This window comes from Dryas octopetala, chromosome 6 (assembly GCF_963921425.1).
Source record: "Dryas octopetala chromosome 6, drDryOcto1.1, whole genome shotgun sequence".
In the NCBI taxonomy this organism is placed as follows: domain Eukaryota; kingdom Viridiplantae; phylum Streptophyta; class Magnoliopsida; order Rosales; family Rosaceae; genus Dryas; species Dryas octopetala.
In genome coordinates, this window is record NC_141371.1 from 8,528,461 (window position 1) to 8,550,549 (window position 22,089).

General features: G+C 36.2%; 2 protein-coding genes and 1 pseudogene across 2 annotated transcripts; all 3 read right to left on the reverse strand.

Annotated features, from left to right (window-relative positions):
* Nucleotides 1-4,285: 4,285 nt before the first annotated feature.
* On the reverse strand, nucleotides 4,286-6,342 carry LOC147282006 (riboflavin synthase pseudogene; annotated as a pseudogene).
* A 5,272-nt stretch (nucleotides 6,343-11,614) lies between these two features.
* On the reverse strand, nucleotides 11,615-17,354 carry LOC147282007 (GDSL esterase/lipase At5g03610-like). Its single transcript, XM_086247860.1, has 4 exons — nucleotides 17,001-17,354; nucleotides 15,862-16,136; nucleotides 12,335-12,641; nucleotides 11,615-12,025 (listed from the first exon to the last, which is right to left on the reverse strand). Exons 1-4 carry the CDS (start codon nucleotides 17,314-17,316, stop codon nucleotides 11,814-11,816), a joined length of 1,110 nt encoding a protein of 369 aa, XP_086103986.1. The 5' UTR covers nucleotides 17,317-17,354; the 3' UTR covers nucleotides 11,615-11,813.
* A 2,199-nt stretch (nucleotides 17,355-19,553) lies between these two features.
* Nucleotides 19,554-22,089, reverse strand: LOC147282008 (GDSL esterase/lipase At5g03610-like). Its single transcript, XM_086249000.1, has 4 exons — nucleotides 21,259-22,089; nucleotides 20,816-21,093; nucleotides 19,980-20,286; nucleotides 19,554-19,765 (listed from the first exon to the last, which is right to left on the reverse strand). The coding sequence occupies exons 1-4, from the start codon at nucleotides 21,665-21,667 to the stop codon at nucleotides 19,554-19,556; spliced, it is 1,206 nt and encodes a 401-aa protein (XP_086105126.1). The 5' UTR covers nucleotides 21,668-22,089.

Consider the following 22,089-nt stretch of genomic DNA (forward strand, 5'->3'; position numbering starts at 1 on the left):
AAAAATCAAGTGCTAAATGTGCAAATAAGCTTATAGTCTTTATTGCGGCAAATAGCTTCATTTTGCACATTTTATAAACATATATGTATATATATATATATATATAATATGTTCGACTCATAACTCTTTTACATAAAGGCGACACGATATTTGGTTCATAATCATACATCATTAATGTACATACATGATTAGAGTTTCTTAAAATTATATCTAGGTGGAGTCCCTTGTCTTTTCATAAAACGTTAACCCATGACACTTTTATTTGGTGGATCATCTCCTTTAACTAGTTGTTTAACCAAATAACTTCCCATTCTAAACTTGGCGATCGAGTCGAGCTTATTTAAAAATCAAAACTCGAGATTTCTAAAATGTCATCGAGTTATGATATTTGACTCTTTTTTTGGGTTACAAACAAGGTCAAAGAGGGAGGGAGATTCAAACTTTAGTTTAGGGTGCATGGATAAATATTCTCAACCACTGGACCTACAATCCCCCAATATTTGGCGTTGCACAAAATTAATGTTTTGTAATTAGAAACTAAGTTTTTTTCCCCTTACAATTTGGCTTGTAATTGTTGTTGAAATCAAATCTTAGGAATATTTTTGAAGTCAAACTAAAAAGTGATTACAAATGAAGGTACGTATGTACATTAAGAAAATTAATATATTACAACGTATACATATTTCGCAATGTCTAAATGAAACTATAAAGTACTTAATTATATTTTATTGTGTCCTAATTAACAAATGACAATTATCTTAAGGCAAATGCTAGGAATAATACTGCCCACGCACTTACGCATGTGTGGGCTAGTGACTATTAATCGTTGATGTATGTAAATTTTATAATAAATTCCACATGCATCTATAGTAAAAAGTTGCTTATATGCACGACAAGTGCATGTGACGACTACCTTAATTCACTTATCGTTCCAATAATTTGCTATTCTAATCAGACTGATCACTATTTCATATGGGTAATGTTAGAGGGATCATGTCATTGTATCATATTTGTGGTACCACGTAATATAACTTCCTAGCCACCCTTACTAGAAAGAGAGAGATGCAGAGATCAACCATATCTGTGTTCTAATGTACACAGACCACTATTCCATATCTGTGTTCTAATATTGTAGACAGACCACTAGTCCACTACAATGAATTTTGTTTGTAGTCCTTTGTTACAATTGATCACATTTCACTTTGACTCATGCAACGGGGATTTACTTTAAGCACAACCTCAGATATAAAAATGTCCACAGATTTAATTACGTATAAGTAACACATTAATATAAAAATGTCCACAGTCTAAAAATGAAAATTAATTAAAAAGTCCTACTGTGCTTTGAGTTGGATGTGTATTTCAATTTAAACTTTTTTCAAGCAATGGACTCCATACATATGAACACTTTTGACCATCCATAGTAGTTCCACTGAATCTTTTTATCAAATGCTATGAATCCATATTCTAAGTGGTTTTATGTTTATATAATAGAGAAAATTACAGATTTGGTCAACTTATATTATACCTAGTTTAATTTTGGTCAACGATCTTTTTTTAAGTTATGTTTTAGTCTACTGATTGTTCCACTTATTCAATAAAGGTTTATATTTATTTTTGCAAACTTGTCCCGTTTTTTACCCTATCAAATCTCAGCCAAATTCAGTAAATATATACTTGTTTTAAAACTATGTATCTCCTCTTTACAACCATATAAAGATCATTCAAATCAGAGTTCTAAAACTCAAGATAATTGACCTCAAAGTATGGTATCCGAAACTACCAACTTTTCCTAAAAATTGTTTAGATTTTCATACTTCACTAAACTTCAATTATAATACTTCAAATTGGTTCCTATGACTAAGAAATGATGAAATATAATTTATACTTCAATTATAATTGAAGAAAACACAACCAAAAGAATTTAAAATCATAACTTAAAAAAGATTGTGGACCAAAATTAAACTAAGTATAAAATAAGTGGACTAAATTTGTAATTTTCTCTTATATAATATATGTACCGTTATCATTAATTCCTTGAGAGAGAGAGAGAGAGAAGATGAGTACTAGCTGTTATCAGTGAGTTAAATTTCGTTTTTGGAGGGTATGGAAATCTTAACATGAGTTGATCACTTTTTCATCCATGTTTCGTCGAAATTATCGAAATTTTGCGAAATTTTGCGAAAGTTTCGAAATTTCGCTCACAGAAGTCCTTGCTGGTGTGTGACTGGACCACCGATTCCGGCCAGATCTGGGCGGCCCAAGAGAGGGAGAAGAGATCAGAGAGGGAGAGGAGAAGGAGGAAGAGATCATGGGGAGGGAGAGGGAGGAAAGAAAAGAGAGCTGGTGGACTGGGAGGAGATTAAGAGAGAAAAGAGAGCTGGACTGGGAGGAGATTAAGAGAGAGAAGAGAGCGACTGACATACTGAAATGAGAGGAAGAACTCAGACATTATTGTGGTAAATTACATATAAGTCCAATCTCTAATGCTTGGGCAATGGGCATTATTGGAAGATCCCATCATCCTTTTTGGCATATTCACAACAGTAAGCACATAAAGATGAATATGACTATGCCGTATGCAATTTCATTTGTGAGGCCATGAACCCAATGACGTCATATGTTAATTGACCAACATACCCTCAACTTCATTCATAGAAATTTTGTTTCTTAATTAATGGGTTTACAATGACTCCCAATCTTTCAGGGGTATTTTGGACAATGTAGGTGTAGTTCTACCAATTAGTTTAAAATATGAAGGCTGCCATCACAAATACAAATATATATCCATATATAGCCGAATAAGAGATAGTCATGGGAGGAAAAAAAAGGAAAAAAAAGAAAAGAATAAAAAAAAAAAGATTTGGGGCTTTGGGCAATTAAAAAAAAAAAGGTTTGGAGTTTTGTTTGAAGTTTGGTTTGGCTCTTTTGGGGTTTTCGTTTAGTTGTTTTTAAACCCTAAATCTTAATATATTTCTATATAAAAAATAATTCAAAATACTCTAAAGAGCCTAAACTCTAATATCTTATACTATATCCTAAAGAATATAGAGTATAAATTATAGAGTATATATGGTTTAATGTATAGATTGTAGAGTATAAAAAGTATTAGGATATATAGAGTATATAAGGTTTAATATTAGGATTTAGTGTATAGATTATAAAATATAAAAAATATACTAATTTCATTTATTTATGAATCATTATACTAATTTTATTTAACAGTATTTGCTCCAGGGCGCATTATATTCACCTTATATCACATGAAACCTACTATATAATTTGATTTCTTCAATTTTTTTTTATCAATTTAGTAGATAATATGTTAAATAAACATATGGTAAAGTTTCATTCAAAATTTTCGTATTTTGATAGCAATTTTCGTCATTTCCATCTAATTTCTGTCGAAATTTAAAAATCTTCGAAATTTCCGTCGAAATTTCCTCGAAACCTGAAATTTTATTCCTTGACTGTTATTGAAATAGCTAGATGATGATCATTTTAAATGATATAGCGCAAATTCCTATAAAAAAGTGTGAATGGGCTTTTAAATTTACACCATATCCTATAGAGAAATTATTTTGTATAACCGTAATATCGTCATGTGATGTAATTAATTTATATGTCATAATATGTGTGAATAATATTATTATTATTATATTCTAAAAGTATAAATTTGTTATACACCCATATTAGAATAAGTGGATGCAACTGGTGGATAGTCTAATTGAAAAGGTTGTAGAATTGCTTCATCAGCACCAAATTTGATCTCATTCCTCTAATCACAAAAAAAAAAAAAAAAAAAAAATATAGTAAGTGAATTATTTTCACTACATGCCAGTATTACGATTTTACAAAATAACCTTTTCTACATATGCATGCATGTCTCATTGTGGAGGCAACCTTCTAGAACCTTCATTTTTCTTTGCTTTAAATAAAATCAAAAGGGCCAATTAATTTAATTGAACTCCAAATGAGATGCTTTGATCTAATTAGAAAATTTCTATTAATTTGGATTTTGTTTGATGTTTTTTTCTTAATTCCCAATTTCTAATAATTTCTACACGATAAGACAAAATTTAATTGTTTGTTTTTGTTTTCTTCAAGTTCATATGATAACTTTTGTGATTTTTTTTTTTTTTTTTTTTTTTCATGTGGATGCGCATATGATTCTCATTTTAATAGTTCACATGGGGATCCAAAGGTCAAGTACTTTATTATTTGTGTCCATAATTAAAGTAATACTCCTTTAGTCTTGGATAAGAAGTAAAAAATGATCAAATTGTTAATTCAAACCATTTGGGATTCCCATTTGAGAATCATTCCTACAAAATTAAAAATAGTTTGATTATTTGATTTTGATCATAATTGATTAAGTGTTTATTGAAATATTGTATTTGTCTATTTATTTTATCATAGTTAGACAAGAATGCTTTAAAGCTAACTGGTTAGCAAGTTAATACAAAGCTAACCACCTTATTAGGTTTACCACACAATGTAATTTCAAATCTGAACTGTCTATTTTTTAGACCATACTTCAAAGATTATCTCTGTAAAAAATCTCTAAAATCAGAAGTCATTTAGCCATTTGATTATAATAACAACTATTTATATGCTTTTATAAAAAACAGTGATCATCTATTTATTTTATCACAATTAGATGGCTAAATAATTTCCGATTTAGTTGATTTTTTGCAATGATGATCTTTGAAGTAGAGTCTAAAAAATGGACGGTTCGGATTATGAGATTAGTTATGTAGTGGACCCAAAAGTATGGTTAGATTTGTATTAACTTGCTAACCAGTTAGTTTTAGAGTACTCCTCCATAATTAGATTGTTAAATAATAATTTCTAATTTAATTAATTTTATATGAGAGATGAGTGATTGTTGAATGAAGACCAAACAAATAATTGTTCAAACTATTTTTTGTATTGAGAGTTGGTTTTATACTTTTATATGCAATCCCTTTTACTTCATATTAGAAAAGGAATCTCTCTCTAGAAATTTAATTATCTTATATATATATATATGACTTTCATATGTGGAAAAACAGTTTTATGTTTGACACAAAGAAGATGCAAGTTCAATTTGGATAAGTTCAACATATTGTTGTGAAATTATGAGTCACCAAAACTTTTTCTATTTAATTTAATCACCAAATGATGTGTAAGGTGATTTGACAATATTTGATTAATTAATTTGGTAGAAATAAACAATGTTTAAAGTGAATATAAAGGAATCATACATTGACACATCGGTTAGAATTAATTCAAAAACTTAGGATGTGTTTTGGTGTCTATATATAGACATATTTTTACTATAAATTTATATATTGACTCTCAATTTAAACAGAGTGCTGCTATTTGCACACCCTAAATCTCTCTTTGCACACCCTTTCTTGAAAAAAAAAAAAAAAACTCAAGGAAAAAGACCATTTGGCCCTTCCCTCACCCACACCCCTATCCATTTTTCTTTTTGCACACCCTCCCTAAACAGAAAAAAAAAACTCACACACCCCATCCCCATCTCCCCCCCCCCCCGTACACACCCCCTCCCCACCTCTCCACCATGCTGCACCACCCTCCCCGCGCGCAGCACCACCACCGTGGGCCCACCACCCTGCTGCACCACCCTCCCCGCGCCCACCACCATGCTGCACTTTCTGCTGAGTATAAGCCACCAACATGAAATTAAAGCAGTCTTCTTCATCAAACACATCCACCACCGTCAAGCTTGTCCCATCCACGGCTATAAACCCTTTTGGGACCACATACTTGAGCAGCTCCTTTGCTGCCTTCACCTTGATCCACAGTGAATCCCCCTCAGCCTCCATTGACACTATCTCCCCTGTGCCATCCACATGACCCTGCACAAAATGCCCGCCCATTCGGCTCGTGGGTTGCACCGCCCGCTCCAAATTCACAAGCGACCCGGGTTCGAGCTCCACCAGCGCCGTCATCCTAAGCGTCTCCGGCGACAGCCCGACCGTGAAGTCGGACAATTGGGTGTCGAACTCAGTCACCGTGAGGCAGGTACCGTTCACAGCAATGCTATCGCCAAGGTTCACTCCCTCGAGGACGGTTTTGGCGTCGATTTTCATGTCGAACCCGCCGCGTTCACCAATACCCAGTTGCTTGACTTGGCCCATTTCCTCGACGATGCCGGTGAAAAGGCATCGGATTGTGTTGCGAGGAGGAGATGTAAAATGCATATGGGGTCTTTGGGTGGCAACGAAGAGGGTTAGAGTGGAGGGTTTGAATATGGGGTTAAATTTGTGGTGGGTTCTGTATGAGATACTTCCGAAATTGTTCAGAACTGACATCTTTGGAACAGAGATTTGTGGGGTTAGATTTGTGGTGGGTGCTGCTGGTGCGAGGAAGGTGGTGATCGGCGGAGGGAAAAAAAACAGAGCAAGGGGGGAGGAGTCGGAGAGGAGAGGAGAGGAGGGGAGGGCTCGGGGGGAGGTGGTTGGGGTGGGGGGAAGAAGAAGAAGATAAAGGGTGGAGGGTGCGACGGTGAAGAAGAAAAAAAAAAAATTTGCAGGTGAGGGGTGGGGTGTGTACGGGGGGAGATGGGAATGGGGTGTGTGGGTGAGGAAAGGGCCAAATGGTCTTTTTTTTTGAGTTTTTTTTTTTTTTTTTCAAGAAAGGATGTGCAAAGAGAGATTTAGGGTGTGCAAATAGCAGCACTCTTTAAACAACACATTTAAAAAAGATTGACCTGATCGATGGACAGTTGTGTCGTTTGTCAATAGAATTTCCTATACCACAACATGCATATGAGTCATATGACAGGACGCTTGGATCAAATAATTGCTGATATCATAGATTGACAAAATAAGCTGATGAAGCAGAAGAAAGTAATAGTATTGAGGTTATAATTAGCTTCAAAAATCATGAAGGGGGCATAATGATGATATATGAAGAAAGAAACAGGTATCTGGGAACCAAGGATCATGCATCATACATGCAACGGCAACCAGCAACCAGCAACATACAAAACAAAACCAAACACGGCTGTGCCTTCTTTTCTAATCTACTTTTTGCTATATTTAATTAATTTGTGATCCATCACAGTTTATATATTTATTCACTCCCGAAGTAATCCATTATCTAAGAAGGTTCAGTTGGTGTGCTGGTGGTATGTAGATATATGTAGATATATGGCATGCTCTAGCTAGCTAGAGTCAAAGAGCTAAGGTTACGTTTGTTACGTTGAACTGTGACACTATGTTGGATTAGATTATTCTTATAAATTATGCTGAACTGTATTATACTGGAATAAGCTGGACTAAATGATATCACTAAATCCATATGGCCCAATTGCATCTCTAAATCCAAATTCCAAAGTCCAGTATATTAGAAAGAGGCCAAATTCCACTAGTGTTCACTCATTACAAGACACATTAAAGGTAATCCCCGAGTAGAATTTGTTATTACAAATCCCGCCTGAAAGAAAAAAAAAAAAAAGGTATTTTAAAATAGAATAATGCTATACTTATCATATTCTTATACCACATTTTTATACCATCTGACGTGTCATTATTTTATTGGACAAAGTTTTTCTTTTCTTTTTTGGGTTTTTATTTTTATTTTTTAGTAGTCAATGTATGAATGCCATGTAAGTTGCCACATAAGATGGTATGAAATTATGGTATAAAAATGTGGTATATGTAGCACTACTGTTTAAAATATTATATATATATATTTGATGGTAGCTCTTTCCTTTTTTTGGTGTAGTTTTCACTTACTTACTACTTATGAGTATTCAATGACCCGATATTATATTCATACATAATATTAATGTTCTTTTTAATCCGTTCTCCATTTGTGGACTCTAGCTCAATTACATGATGCACTTACTTTGAGACCAATTGATAGAAACCTGTATATGATTAGTATTTCTTCTTATAAAACCGGCTCGCAATAAAAATGTGCCCAAAAACTCATATACTAATAAGAGGATCACCATTCTTGATCCTTGGTTATGCTAAATAGAATTCGTTCTGAGATCTAAGCCTTTTTTTTTTTTTGTTGAAATAAACTTTATAGAAGAGAAAACAGCAGTACAAACTGCAAAGAAAAGGGCGGCAGGGCTGCCCATTATCTCCATATTTATTCCTCCTATGTGGGGAAGGACTGAGTGCCCTCTTAAATGATGCTGAGCGGAGGGGCGCTCTAATGGGTGTTAAGGCGGGCACACATGCTCCCCCCATCTCGCATCTCTTCTATGCGGATGATAGTCTGCTCTTCCTGGAGGCTACCACGGGTGCTGCTAGTGAAACAAAGAGGATCTTGGAAACTTACGAGCAAATCTCGGGCCAACAAGTGAACTTTGACAAGTCGGCCATTTGTTTTAGCAACAATGCTGACTCTACTCTCCGAATAATCTCTTCTCAAGTTCTGGGGGTTCCTGTAGTAGATTGCCATGAAAAATATCTGGGACTCCCAACGATTGCTGGGAAAGGGAAAAAAAAGCTCTTTCAATCGGTCAAAGACCGTGTCTGGCAGCGGGTGAATGGTTGGAGTGAAAAGCTTTTATCAAAAGCAGGAAAAGAAGTTCTCTTAAAGGCAGTGATTCAAGCCATACCTACGTATTACATGAGCCTCTTTAAAATGCCAAAGGGCATCTGCAAAGATATCACCTCCATGGCATCCCGTTTCTGGTGGGGGAAAGCAAACAATGGGAAATGGATGCACTGGCTTCGCTGGGATCGCATGTGTATGTCAAAACTTGAGGGGGGCTTAGGCTTTCGGGATCTACAATACTTCAATATGGCCTTACTCGCCAAACACGGCTGGCGCCTCATCACCGCTCCCAACTCTCTGGTGTGCAGAGTTCTGAAAGGAAAATACTTTGCTAGTGGCAATTTCATGGCGGCTCGTCTTGGCGCTCGGTCGTCTTTTTTCTGGCGATCCCTATTGTGGGCTAGGAGTGTACTAGATGAGGGAGTGAGGTGGAGAGTGGGCAATGGCGAATCCATCTCAGTGTACCAGGACAAGTGGCTCCCAACGCCATTCTCATTCCGTGTCCAATCACCCCGGACACTCGATGAGAACACCCGGGTCAGAGATTTGTTTAGCTCAGTTGGGGTCTGGAACTCTACTCTCCTATATCAACATTTCTGTATTGAGGAGGCGGATATAATAGCAGGCATCCCGCTGGGCCATCTAGGTCAGGAGGACAAATGGATTTGGCACTACACCCGAAATGGAATATACAATGTAAAAAGTGCATATTGGGTTGCGCTTGCAAGAATGGATACCAGAAGAGCTGCCTCTTGCTCCTCCAATGCTTCGCAACAGACTTTCTGGCGAAAAATCTGGAAAATTAATGCCCCTGGGAAGATCAAATTGTTTTTATGGCGCTACTGCAAAAACATTATCCCTTGCCTTGCTCTCATTTTCCAGAAAAACATCGCCCCCCAACCTCACTGCCCGCAGTGCTGGAAGAAACCGGAGACGACACTCCATGCGATTTGGGAATGCAATGCCGCCAAGGAAATCTGGCGTCACTCCACTTTCGGGGAAGTGGTTGGTTGGCCTATGGGCGGCACTGTAACTGATTTTGTCCAATTTGTACTGGGGGTGCTATCTTCCTCGGAACTAACAGTATTTGGTTTTCTTTGCTGGGGTATTTGGAATCTGCGAAATGAACTGGTGCATAATGGCGTTACAGAAACTGCCTCATGCTCTTATAGTAGATTGGCTATGTATGCTGCGGATTTCTTGGCCGCAAGTGTTCCCCCCCCCCCCCCCACGCCCGGCCACCACGCAACTGGGGCCCCCTGAATGGGAACAGCCAGAGACGGGCTATGTTAAAATCAATGTGGATGGCGGAGGTTCTGCGAAAAGCCGAATTCGGGGTCTCGGGGCAATTCTTCGAGATAGTAATGGAGGGATCCTTTTAATGGCTTCCAAACAGGTCCGAGGGTCTTACTCTCCTCGCACCATTGAGTTCTTGGCTGCCATTATGGGGATCACTTTGGCTATGGACCTAGGACTGTCCAAGATTGTGCTGGAGATGGACGCGGCTGCGGTGGTCAACGACATTCTGGACTCTTCTCCTTGCATGGCAGTCGATGGTGTCCTTGTTGACGAAATCAAGCAACTGCTGGCTTCTTTTGAAGATGGCAACTGCCAATTCCGACGGCGTGAGAGCAACTGGGCGGCGCACAAACTTGCTCACTTTGCTCTTTCTCATGTTGGTGTTCATTTTTGGACAGATGTAATGCCTGAATGGCTTATTGAAACAATGTATTCAGACTCTCCTTGAATAAAACTATTCACTGTTTCTCCTCAAAAAAAAAAAAAAAAACTGCAAAGAAAAGGGGAGTGTTCGGATAGCTCTAAGCCTTATTAATAGGCTTCAATTCGGGCCTTGTTCTTCCCATGAGATTATCAAGTGCACGTGGGAGCGGCTAGCTAGTCATGAAGGTTATTTATTTGGGTCTTCATACCCCCAATTCCCCTATGGGCCTCTCCTTGGGCCTCGGATTGCTCTTATGGGCTTTCAAGAATTACCAATTTACCACCCAACAAATCACTTACTTGGTAAGAAATAAAAGAAGTTTCTTCTTATCTATTACAAATAGAGGTGTGCATCGGGCCGGGCTGGCCCGAGTTCGGCACAGGCACGGCCTGTGTAAAGTTGGCCTGTTCTGTATTTATGGGCCAGGTTGGGTCAAGGTTTTCTATAATGTTGAGCAAGTCCAGCACGAGCTCGTTTTGGGTTGGGTTGGCCCGAACCTATTACGGACTGACCCATTTATATTAGTTTCTCAATTATATTTTTAAAATTTAGAGACTAATTTTTAGTTTCATAAACAAAAATATTTCCAAAAAACTAAATACAACTATATATTCAATTACAAACTCATTTCTTATTAATTGCTATTTTTCAAAATTTATATTGACATTGTTAATTAATTTTAAAAATTAAGTCTTTGATTTATTAAATAATAATAAAAATTAAAATAATTAATCGGGCTGGCCCGGTCCGAGCCCGGCACGACCTATTATGGGATGGGCCATGGGCCAGGTTAAGCTTAAGGTTTGAAATAATTGAGTTGGGCCGGACTGGCCCGAGCACGGCACGAAGTACAAATGTGTCAATTTTAAACAGACCAGGTTGGCCCGTTGTACACCTCAATTTACCAAAATAATTTTTTTCTTATCGATATAAATCTACATAACTTAATTTCAACTTCTACAGTACTGACCAAGCCAAATTAAGAACTTGAGACATAATATTCAACATCTTATTTCTCCTTATTAAAACGTCCGTACAAGGGCAAATTCATTACATGATACTCAAGTTCTTTTTGTTCCTTCTTCTCTAGATCATTTTGTATTTTGAATTAGCAAATTAATTGGTGACCAAAGTTCTTACATGATACTCAAGTTCTTTTTGTGGTGCTTTCAAGGAGTAATGAGTCATGTGTGGTTGGTTATAGTCTTATTTAAATCCTTCCCCCTCCCCAAAAAAAAAAAAAGGAAAAAGAAAACGAGAACAACATCAACTTGCCTTAATTAATGGCATCCGCCATAACCAAAAAGAGTTTCATTAGTTTAAGAAATTATTTCTTGCAATACTTGCATTGCATATGACCTATGAACCGAACCATATAGATATTATCACAACAGTATGAACATGACAACCTCTAAACAAACTAATGAAAAAATTATACATAAAGATTACATGGCACAGGAAAATTCATGCAAATTAAACAAACTAGCTAGCATATATGATTATATGGCATTGGCAATTTGGCACAGCATTAACTCATATATTGAATTGGAGATTTGAGTGGCTAGAATAGTTCAAGTAGTGTGGCTTGCAAAGCTGAATACACAGCGCGCCAGCCCTGTTCGGTAGGATGAGCAGCGTCCCAAAAGAATGTTGATTTAGGGTCTTCACAAATTGTATACTTCTTTGCCCCACTCCCATCCACACTCCCACAGTGATATGCATTGCTTATACCAATACAACATGGCCTCAATGGGTTCTCAAACCTTATACTTCCTGCCCATTTAATTAGAACAATTAAGACATATATATATATATTCATATTTCTTGTATATATTAGTTCCCAAAATAAACGTAAGATGTGATACATAATATAAAGTGTAATGTTCTCTTATTAGACATATATATATATATATATATGACAGGTTCTCTTATTAGACTATATATCCATAATCACATGTTGTCAGACAAACTAATATGTTAATTTCAGTTTATCTAACAACATAACATGTCATATATTTTCTAACATTCTAACAATAGCCAGAAGTTTTCTCATATTAACATAAAGGGTAAAGAATTAGTTACCTAAATGGTCTCCTTTGTTCTTGAACACAGACATGAAAGAGGCATAAAGGTCGAGAATGATGAAGGAAGACTTCTTGGTTTGGTTGTTCAAGTTGGCCACAGCTTGTTGCAACAAGAGGTTATGGAAACTGACAAGCAAGTTCTCGGTTCCATTGCATGTTTTAAATGAGGACTTGACTGTGCTAGTAGGGAGACATCCCAAAGGCTCCAGAGATGTCACAACTACTTTCTTCATTCCCAAGTCATAGATACGTTTCAAGTCCACACTTAATTGACTTACTACTGCTGTGATGAAGGTTTGCCAACCCTGTAATATATACATACATATATAGGAGAGATAGCGAGTTCAATATTGACATGTATTAAGAAATGCGAAGTTAAACATACAAGTAGATTTTATTTTTTTAAGAAATATGATCAATAATGTGATCAATAAATATAGTACATATAACAGGTTGAAACATTACTTGTTAAGGATTGAAACAATAATTAATGTGCACACATTTTGGTTAATGTGTGGTTATTGGCAAAGAGAAAATGTGTGGTGATCGTGATCATTATTAACCTCCTTCATTTGCCGGATTTAAACTAGACAACAGATTAAGGACAAGACGCATAGACCATGATTTTTGGACCAGGGAGATCTACATAATCCCATCTATGAGGCCCATATCCCTCATCATAACAATTCAGGCTGGGGCGGAATACCGACAAAACCGAAGAACTAACCGAAACCAACGGTCAGTTTACTGAAGGACGTTCGTCGGTTGTCCGAAAGTGTCGATGTCGGTAGGAGACAACTTATCGATTCGCGGTAGCGGTTTGGACCAGCCTAAACCTGCGGTTTACCGTTAACGAACCATATATATATTTATTTATTTTTAAATTTATAGCACCTTACACCACCAAATCCTAAAGAAACCCTAAACTCTTACTCTCTCTCTCTCTCTCTCTCTCTCTCACATTTCGATCACACTCTCTCTTATCTTTTTTCTCTCTCTTCGCGATCACATCTATTCTCTCAGCTCTCTCTTCTCTCAAACCACCACAAAAAAAACGCCATCACCACCACGTCCTTCTGATCTCAGCCTTCTCTATTCTTTATCTTTCTATCTTTTCTCTCTTCTTTGTTTTCTCTCTCTTCGATCTGGTGGATTTACCTCTGTCTCTTCTCTCTCTATCTCTTCCCGATCTTCCTATGTCTCTTCTCTTTGTCCATATGAGAACATCCAGACGCTACCACCACTAGAGGTAAGACACCATAAACCCAATCGATTAGATTAAGCAGTTAGGTTAGGGTTTTCTAGATTGGGGATTTTAGGGTTTTTTAAAATTGGGGCTTTTGGGGTTTATGAATTGGGTATTTAAGGGTTTAGAATCAATTCAATTCTTGATCAAAGGCAGTGATGATCAATGAATTGAAAGTTAAAATTTTAGGGTTTTCAAATTTGGGGGTTTTGAGGGTTTTTTAAAATTGGGGCTTATGAGGTTCAAAATTGGGGGTTCTAGGGTTTCAATTCGATCCCAATTACATATAAATGTGTTACTTAGTTTAAAATTTTTATGTTTACATTGCAGGGTGTAGTTAAGTATGGTGCTGCAGAGTTGGGTATTGTTGCTGAGTGCTAACTTGTTGAAGGTATGTGATTCGATCCCAATGTATATAATTGTATGTTTAGTTATATGATCCTAATGTGAAGGGTACGTAGTTAAAAACTTAAATGTATATAATCCTAATGTGAATTTTGAAGGGTGTAGTTAAGTGTAGTTTGGTATGCTTAGTTATAGACTTAGGGGGGTGTCCCCAACTTAGATTTTGAAGAATTTTAATGGATTTTAAAATTCATAGAATCTATCAAAATCCAAGGGAATTGGCTAGAATTCTCATGAAATTTATTATGTGTAAAAAATGCATTCAAATCCATCCAAATCCTTCACTTAATGAAATCCATGACTTTTTATGACACCCAGATTTCATTGGAATCCATTAAAATCTGAGTTGAGGACACCTTGATTTCTTTGGATTCCATTAAAATCTGAGTTGGGGACACCTAGATTTCATTGGACATTTAAAATCCAATGAAATCTAAGTTGGGGACACCCCCCTAATAGTCTTAAGTCAATTCGATCCCAATGTATATGATTGTATGCTTGCTGCCAATGCATGCTTAGTTATAGTCTTAGTTCAATTCGATCCCAATATATGTATGCTTGCTACCAACGTATGTCTTATAGTTATAGTTTCAATTTGATCCCAATGTATGATGGTTGCCTATCTTTTGTATGCTTGCTGCCAAGTTGAATATCCTAAGTTAATTAGTTAATGTATGTTCTATTTTTTTGATCTAGGATTCTAGGATTAGTGTGTACTAGTGAGTGGCTTAGAGCTGAAGAATTCAACTTCTACAAGGAGCCAACTGAGGATGAAGTAGAATTCTACAAAGAACTTGAAGAAATTGAATCAAATAAATTTTTATGCATGTTTTGAAAGTTGCTGTTTTCATAAGTTAGGGTTTTCATAAGTTGGTGTTTGATTTTTTGAAATGCTTTGTGTTTCTGGCTTTTGCAGTGGTCACTAGTTCACAACTATCAACAAGTGAACTACCTCCTCCACCAACAGTTTGAAACTTTGAAGGTTGTTGCTCAAGTTTTGTGTTAATTGGTTGCTGCTCAAGTGTCTTTGTAGTTTAGGGTTTACATTTGGTTATGTATATTTTATTTTTTGACCAGTTTGTAATTAGTTGTGAGTTTAACAATTCTCTTAATTTGTAATTGGTTGTAACTTCTAAGTACATTTGGTTGAAACAATTCTCTTAATTAGTTTCTTTGTAGGTTAAGTACATTTGTTTGAAACTTGAAAACAATTCTCTTAGTCTCCTATAATGGTATGCTTGCAAGGGTTTGTGGGTAAGTTGTAGCCTATTTTCTGGGTTTAAAAAAACTTGGCCATAATGGTAGAAAATGGGCTACAACTTACCTTCAGACCCAAAATGTGGCCTATTATCATAGTTAATTGGAATGGGCCCATTTCGAACCAATTCGACCGATTGTGTCGGTTAAACCACCCATTGGTTTACCGACCATGTCAATGTCAGTTAGGATTTGGCTCATTCCGACCATGATCGGTCAATATGCGGTTTGGGCCTAGCAGTTTTGTAACTGAACCGAACCAAACCCAGTCCTAATAATAATTATAATATTAACTTGAATCCTAGTACCAACGGATTCCAATGATTTTTCTTTCTTTAACAAATAGATTATTAACACCGTTGTAACTAAATTTTTCAACTTACTTTTTCATCCACAATTTTTGTTTACTCTGTTCTAATTTTAAAATTTTCAATTCATTGTCCACAATTTTTTTTTGTCCATGTATATAGTAAATTAATAATTACTAATATGAAGTTTTTGAGATTAGCTCAAGTGATGAAGATGAGTGTCGTAATGACTAATGAATTAGATTAAATTATAATTGGTATGTATATGATTCGATTCCCTTTAATGTAATTAAAAAATTAATTACCAACCTGAGGAGAGCCATTTGTGGCAGCGTAGGTGGCATAGTCATTGCCAGAAACAGTGAGAAGGGCCACAGAGGATTGGAGGTCTTTGGGAGTGAAGACAGAGTCTTTGATGAGGCGATGCAAGTAGTCGATCTGGGTGGTCATGTTTGGGTATGGAGCCAAGGTATTAAACACACCCGTGCCTCCATGTGCAAAATTCATTCCATGTTTCAAATGCATCGCTTCCACCACTTTTCTAAATGCGTATGGCATTGGAGACTTCACCCCTATAAACTTAGCTGCATTGGATTGCATGCACGCGTTACAAAACATATGCTACAAAGCTTATACATATGGCCATGGGCCAGAGCACTCACTCATGCATTAACAATTAAAGTTATTTAATTAATTAATTAAAGCTTTAATAGGCATTATTAACTGGGTCATTAGAATTTAGAAGTATATGGAGTACTTAATCTTGATTACATTGCATGACATGCACCAAATAGAGCCATAAAGCTTTTAGGAGCACAAATCAGAGTGATTAAGGAGGGAAACAGAAAGTAACAACAAAATAATTAAAGGGTAACATTCATTGGGTTACATCTGATAAAATTGGAACCTTACAAACAAGAATAACATGGTCTTAACTCACGACACGCATAAATTGAAAAAATTGTCTAAATTTTTATTTGCCAGAAAAATAACAAAAAGAAAAGAGGTTCAAACAATTTACAGTTGTTAATGCAGATGCAAAGAAATGTCCAAAAGCTTTAGTTCACATGAGAAAGTGACAATGTGTACATATGATGGGCGTCTGATGGCATGATAGCTTGACACTGTTGAAAGCGAAAAAAGTATGCACAATAATGGAACATTTACAGGCAAAAGGAATTGCCTCCTCCCAATTAAAGTGTGCCATTATCTTAAGAGGAACCCACCACCACCACCACCATCACCACTCACAACAATAACATATATATATATAATACACACAAAAGAATACAAAAGAAAAAAAACAACAAGAAAAGCCCAATATTGCTTTAATCAGTCACATACACTTTGTACCAAAAAAGCTACTAAAGAGATTAAAAAAAACAAAAACAAAGCACATGATTGGAGAGAGAGAGAGAGAGAGAGAGAGAGAGAGAGAGAGAGATTACCAAGGAAATCAGTGAGGACGCGGCCATCGGAGAAACGGCCAGTGGGTTTGCCTGGGAATGTGATTCCATAAGGGTATTCCCAAGACATGTCCACTGCCTTCCTGTTGTTGCCTGTGGCTGAGTACGAGTCTCCAAAAACAAACAGTTTTGTTGGACGCGGAGCAAACAGATACCGTTCTGCGTCGTGGCCGCGGCTGTGGTGGTGGTGGTGGTGGTGGTCATGATGGTGGTGGTGGTGGTGGTGAGAAGCTGAAACTAGATGGAGGTAAAAGAGAATTAAGAGAGCTGGGAGGAAGAGGGTTTGAGCAAACTCCATATTGTTTGCACACAAAAAAAGGTTTGTTAATAAATGAAGTAGTGGAAGGAAGATCATATGTAACTGAGATATTCTCAACGCTTTATATAGTGGCAAAGGAATTCTTAATTTCATCCACAATCGATGACATCACCCGAGGGTGACCAAGTCTGGTCAACAGAGACTTTTTTTTTTGTTACGAAAAATGAATATGGACGTAATATAATTCTAACCCATTATTCCAACCATTATCGCCATATATTTCAGCAAACTCCAAGAACGTCACGATTTTGCTCTTTGCATACTGTATTTTTGTTGTGATCGAGCTTCCATATGTACATTGTACAACCATAGTATATGTTTCTCTTATTAGATCAAACAAATAGCAAGGAATCTTTTTACAGAAAGACCTGATCAATCGGCCATATATTATAAAAATAGATAATAAAAAAACAAAAATGTTACTTAATGAGTTTGTCGATCTCTTCTTTTTGTTTAGGAAAAGATTTTGTGTCTTAAGGTAAGAAATTAATCCATGTGCTGGCCCCAAATTCTATGTAGCAAAGTTGAATGATACACATCATAATTTTTTTTGGGTGATTATACACATTACTATCTATTTTTAATATTAAATTAATATCATTTTATTAAAACAACATCTTACACATCTCAAATCTAATGGTTATAATTTTTACTTTATAAGGATTTTATATTTTTAATTTATATTATCCAATTCTATATTCAAAATTTGCAACCAATGTTCGGGCCACCATCACGCCAAAACAATATGCAACTTCCATAAATATTGGGTGCTTTAATTAGAAACCCAAAATAAGAAAGAAATTTAATTCAAATCTCAGACAGCCCAAAAATTAAGTAGAAGCTCAAATTGTCCACCGAGCGCTTGGTAGATGTATATGTGTGCATCTGAAAGCTGTATCTGCAACCTAAAATATGCATCTACAACCTAAAACTTGTCATTTGTAAGCTAAAAAAGATGTATCTGCAACCTAAAAATGTGTAGATGCAGATGCATCTGCATCCACTGAGCACTCGGTAAGCTATAGCGCTTAGTGTGCCGAACCCTCGGTAGTATATTTTTTTGACTTCACGCACATATACACGAACAAATTAGGCTGAAACTTAATTACTTTTTTATTTGGCTGAGTTTAGGGTTAAAAAATTTTCAAAAACAAGACTTTGGAATAATTTATTATTAAATATTCTCTAACAGCAACTTTGAATGTTCTCCACCTCCAAGTTTCCAACGTTTGAATCTTCTCTCAAAGAATTCAACACTTGCTTTTTCTCTTTAAGAATCCAACGCCTGCTTCTTCTCTCAATATTTTTTGTCTCTTTGATTTCTTAGGTATTAGGTGAATTAGGAAAGATGTTATGCCCTGTTGGGGGTTACCATTATATTCCTTTGATCTCGTTAAATAACTGTTTTCTTTGATCTCAATTTTAGCCCATTATAAAGAAAAGAAATTTTTTCATGTAAATTGGGTTTCTTAGATCTTATCTTGAATTGACAAGGACCTTCTTATGAACTATCACAAATCATTCAAGAGATTAGAAGTAGTGAATTATAGCATACCTTAATGAATGAATTGAATAAACTTTTTCTAAATCATAGATGCAATACGAGAGATAACGTAGTAGCTTTTAAGAGTTCTAAAATTGGGGCGAAATATTTTAAGAGATGAATGTACATTTAGCTAGGTTTTTTAATATGTTTTTTTATAATTTAATTTGAGTTTTGTAATATTTTTTAAAAAGTTAAATGGGTCTTTTTAAAAACTAATCTGATAAATGCATATATTATTAGATGTATATAACAATATTAAATACTCCGATTGACATGAAAAATCCATGTCGTTAGGGCGTAATTAGGGCATCAATATATAATTAATTAGTCACCCTAGCACTTCCCTTCCGATTTACTACATCCCTTTAACTAAAAACGAAAGAACAAAAAGTGTAAGATTGACTGAATGATCAAATCCAAAAGTTATAATCACTGGTCTTATAGTAATTTTGATTTCATTTTTCCAACTTCCTATTTCAAAGCCCAAAGGCTACAACAGCAAAGGCCCAAGGACCACTTCCTAATTAACAGGTACTCCAAAGTAATCAAACCCATATGTTATATTATTCCAACAGTTACAGCATGATGACAATCTCTAATAAAAGGAAAATTCATACAAATTAAACTAACAATTACTGGCATGGCAATATTGGCACATCAATAAGATATTTTAGAAGAGTTGCTCAAGTGTGGCTTGCAAAGCTGAATACACAGCGCGCCAGCCCTGTTGGGTAGGATGATTAGTGTCCCAAAAGAATGCAGATTCAGGGTTTTCACAAATGGTATACTTCTTCGCCCCACTCTCATCCACACTCCCACAGAGATATTCATTGCTTATGCCAACACAACATGGCCTCAATGGGTTCTCAAACCTTATGCTTCCTGCCCAACAACAACATATATGTTCATATTTCATGTCTTAGTTCCCAAAGGCAAAGAAGATATGTATATGGCATGTTATATATATTATATATCATACTACAGGTGGAGTCTAGCTTGTTTAAATGTACGTGCAGCAATATAACATATATGCTATACTGTTTGGCAAAAGAAAAGCTCTCATATTAACATGCATAAAAGCTAAAGACTTAGTTACCTAAATGGTCTCCTTTGTCCATGAACACAGACATGAATGAGGCATAGAGATCAAGAATGATGAAAGAAGACTTGTTGGCGTGGATGTTCAACTTGGCCACAGCTTGCTGCAACAAGAGGTTGTGAAAACTGACTAACAAGTTCTCGGTTCCATTGCATGTTTGGAATGAGGATTTAGCTGTGCTCCCAGGGAGACATCCCAAAGGTTGCAGAGATGCCATAACTATTTTGTTCACTCCCAAGTCAGAGATACGTTTCAAGTTCACACTTAATTGATTTACTACTGCTGTGATGAAGGGTTGCCAACCCTGTAATACATAGACAAGAGATAGAGCTAGAGTTTAATACTAACATATACTTTCACTTAACCTTACAACCTAGTAGAACAATTGTACATTTACCAATTAATATCTTTCATATAAAGATGAGAACCATCCATACAATTAAGTGGGGGTTTTTTTTATGTGATTGATAAATATGGTACATATATATGTATAATATTAAAAAAGTTTGGTTTTTATTTATAATATTGTACATATATATGTTAGTCAGATTTGAGACTAATTATTTTCTAATAAAAATAGTTGGGTTTGAGACTAATTATGTATAAGGGGTTTCACACACATTTTTTTCATATGACGGTTATATGTGACATTTCTCTCATAATACATATATATGTAAGTTATATCATATAAAGGTGCTACAAATATATATTGTAAGAAGGAAATCACATATAGAGATATTGCTATACATCTTTACATGTATAACTTAAAACTTTTGTAAATTGAATATAAAAATTAATATTTTGTTATATACATATTATATGTACATACTAACCTGAGGAGAGCCATTTAGTGCTTTGTAAGTGGCGTAGTCATTGCCAGCAAGAGTGAGGAGGGCCACAGAGGATTGGAGGTGTTTGGGAGTGAAGACGGAGTCGTCCTTGATTAGGCGCTGGAAGTAGTCAATTTGGATGGTCATGTTTGGGTACGGAGCGGAGGTATCAAACACACCCGTGCCTCCATATGCGAAATTCATTCCGTGTTTCAAATTTTTGACTCCCACCAATTTCCTAAACGTGTATGGCATTGGTGACTTCACTCCTATAAACCTAGCTGCCTTTATTGCATGCATGCATGCGTTACAACTTACAAAACATGTATATATATGCATGTTGTATATATTTTGTACAAAATTAAAAACCTATTCAAAAGATAAAAAAGAAGGTGATTGTAGAGAGAATGAGAGAGAGAGAGAGAGAGAGAGAGAGAGAGAGGTACCGAGGAAATCAGTGAGGACACGACCATCGGAGAAACGGCCGGTGGGTTTGCCGGGGAAGGTGGTTCCATAAGGGTGTTTCCAAGACATGCTTTCAGACTTCCTGTTGTTGCCTGTGTCAGAATATGAGTCTCCAAAAACGAACAGCTTGGTGGGACGCGGATCGTGGTGGTGGTGGCGGCGGTGATGGTGGTGGTGGTGGTGGTGGTGGTGGGCAGCTGAAACTAGATGGAGGTAGAAGAGAAAGCAGAGAGCTGGGAGGAAGAGGGTTTGAGCCAATTCCATTGTATGGGGTATTATGAGAGATATCAAGCCAATTGTTAATAAATGAAGAGGTGGAAGGAAGATCATATGTAACTGAGATATTCTGAATGCTTCATATAGTACGTGGCCAAGGAAACATTCATACATACATCCACAATGGATGACATCAGCCTGGTCAACAGCCTGGTCAGCCGCGACATGTGGTTGCTGATATATGAAAGGGTACGGGGTCGGTGGCAGTTAATTAATACAAATGTGACAATTAATATTGTAATTTGCACCTTACAATATATACAATATATAAGACGGAAAATCTATACACTCAATTAGAAAAGTGGTAAAAAAAATAGAGAGGTAGTACACATAATACACCTTATATTTTATATTTACATATTTTCTGATTCCATGTATATAACCAAGGACGCTGGCCTCCTGCCTTGCATAAAGGAAAGGAGAGAGAGAGGTGAGAGGTGGTCAATAAATTGAAGTGAATTAATTAGCAAGAGATTAATTAATTTTGGGGTGCAAGCAAAGGCAGTTCAGGTTGAGTGAAGACGTACCTGAGTCAA

Excerpts from the sequence above, each read along its gene's own strand:
- LOC147282007 (XM_086247860.1), bottom strand. The coding sequence starts at position 17,316 with ATGGAGTTTGCTCAAACCCTCTTCCTCCCAGCTCTCTTAATTCTCTTT. Across the intron at positions 16,137-17,000 it reads CGTCCTCACTGATTTCCTTG|CTAAGTTTATAGGGGTGAAG; the intron begins GTAATCTCTCTC and ends AATCCAATGCAG. Across the intron at positions 12,642-15,861 it reads CCACAAATGGCTCTCCTCAG|GGTTGGCAAACCTTCATCAC; the intron begins GTTGGTAATTAA and ends TATATATTACAG.
- LOC147282008 (XM_086249000.1), bottom strand. The coding sequence starts at position 21,667 with ATGTATGAATGTTTCCTTGGCCACGTACTATATGAAGCATTCAGAATA. Across the intron at positions 20,287-20,815 it reads CACTAAATGGCTCTCCTCAG|GGTTGGCAACCCTTCATCAC; the intron begins GTTAGTATGTAC and ends TATGTATTACAG. Across the intron at positions 19,766-19,979 it reads GGACAAAGGAGACCATTTAG|GAAGCATAAGGTTTGAGAAC; the intron begins GTAACTAAGTCT and ends GTTGTTGGGCAG.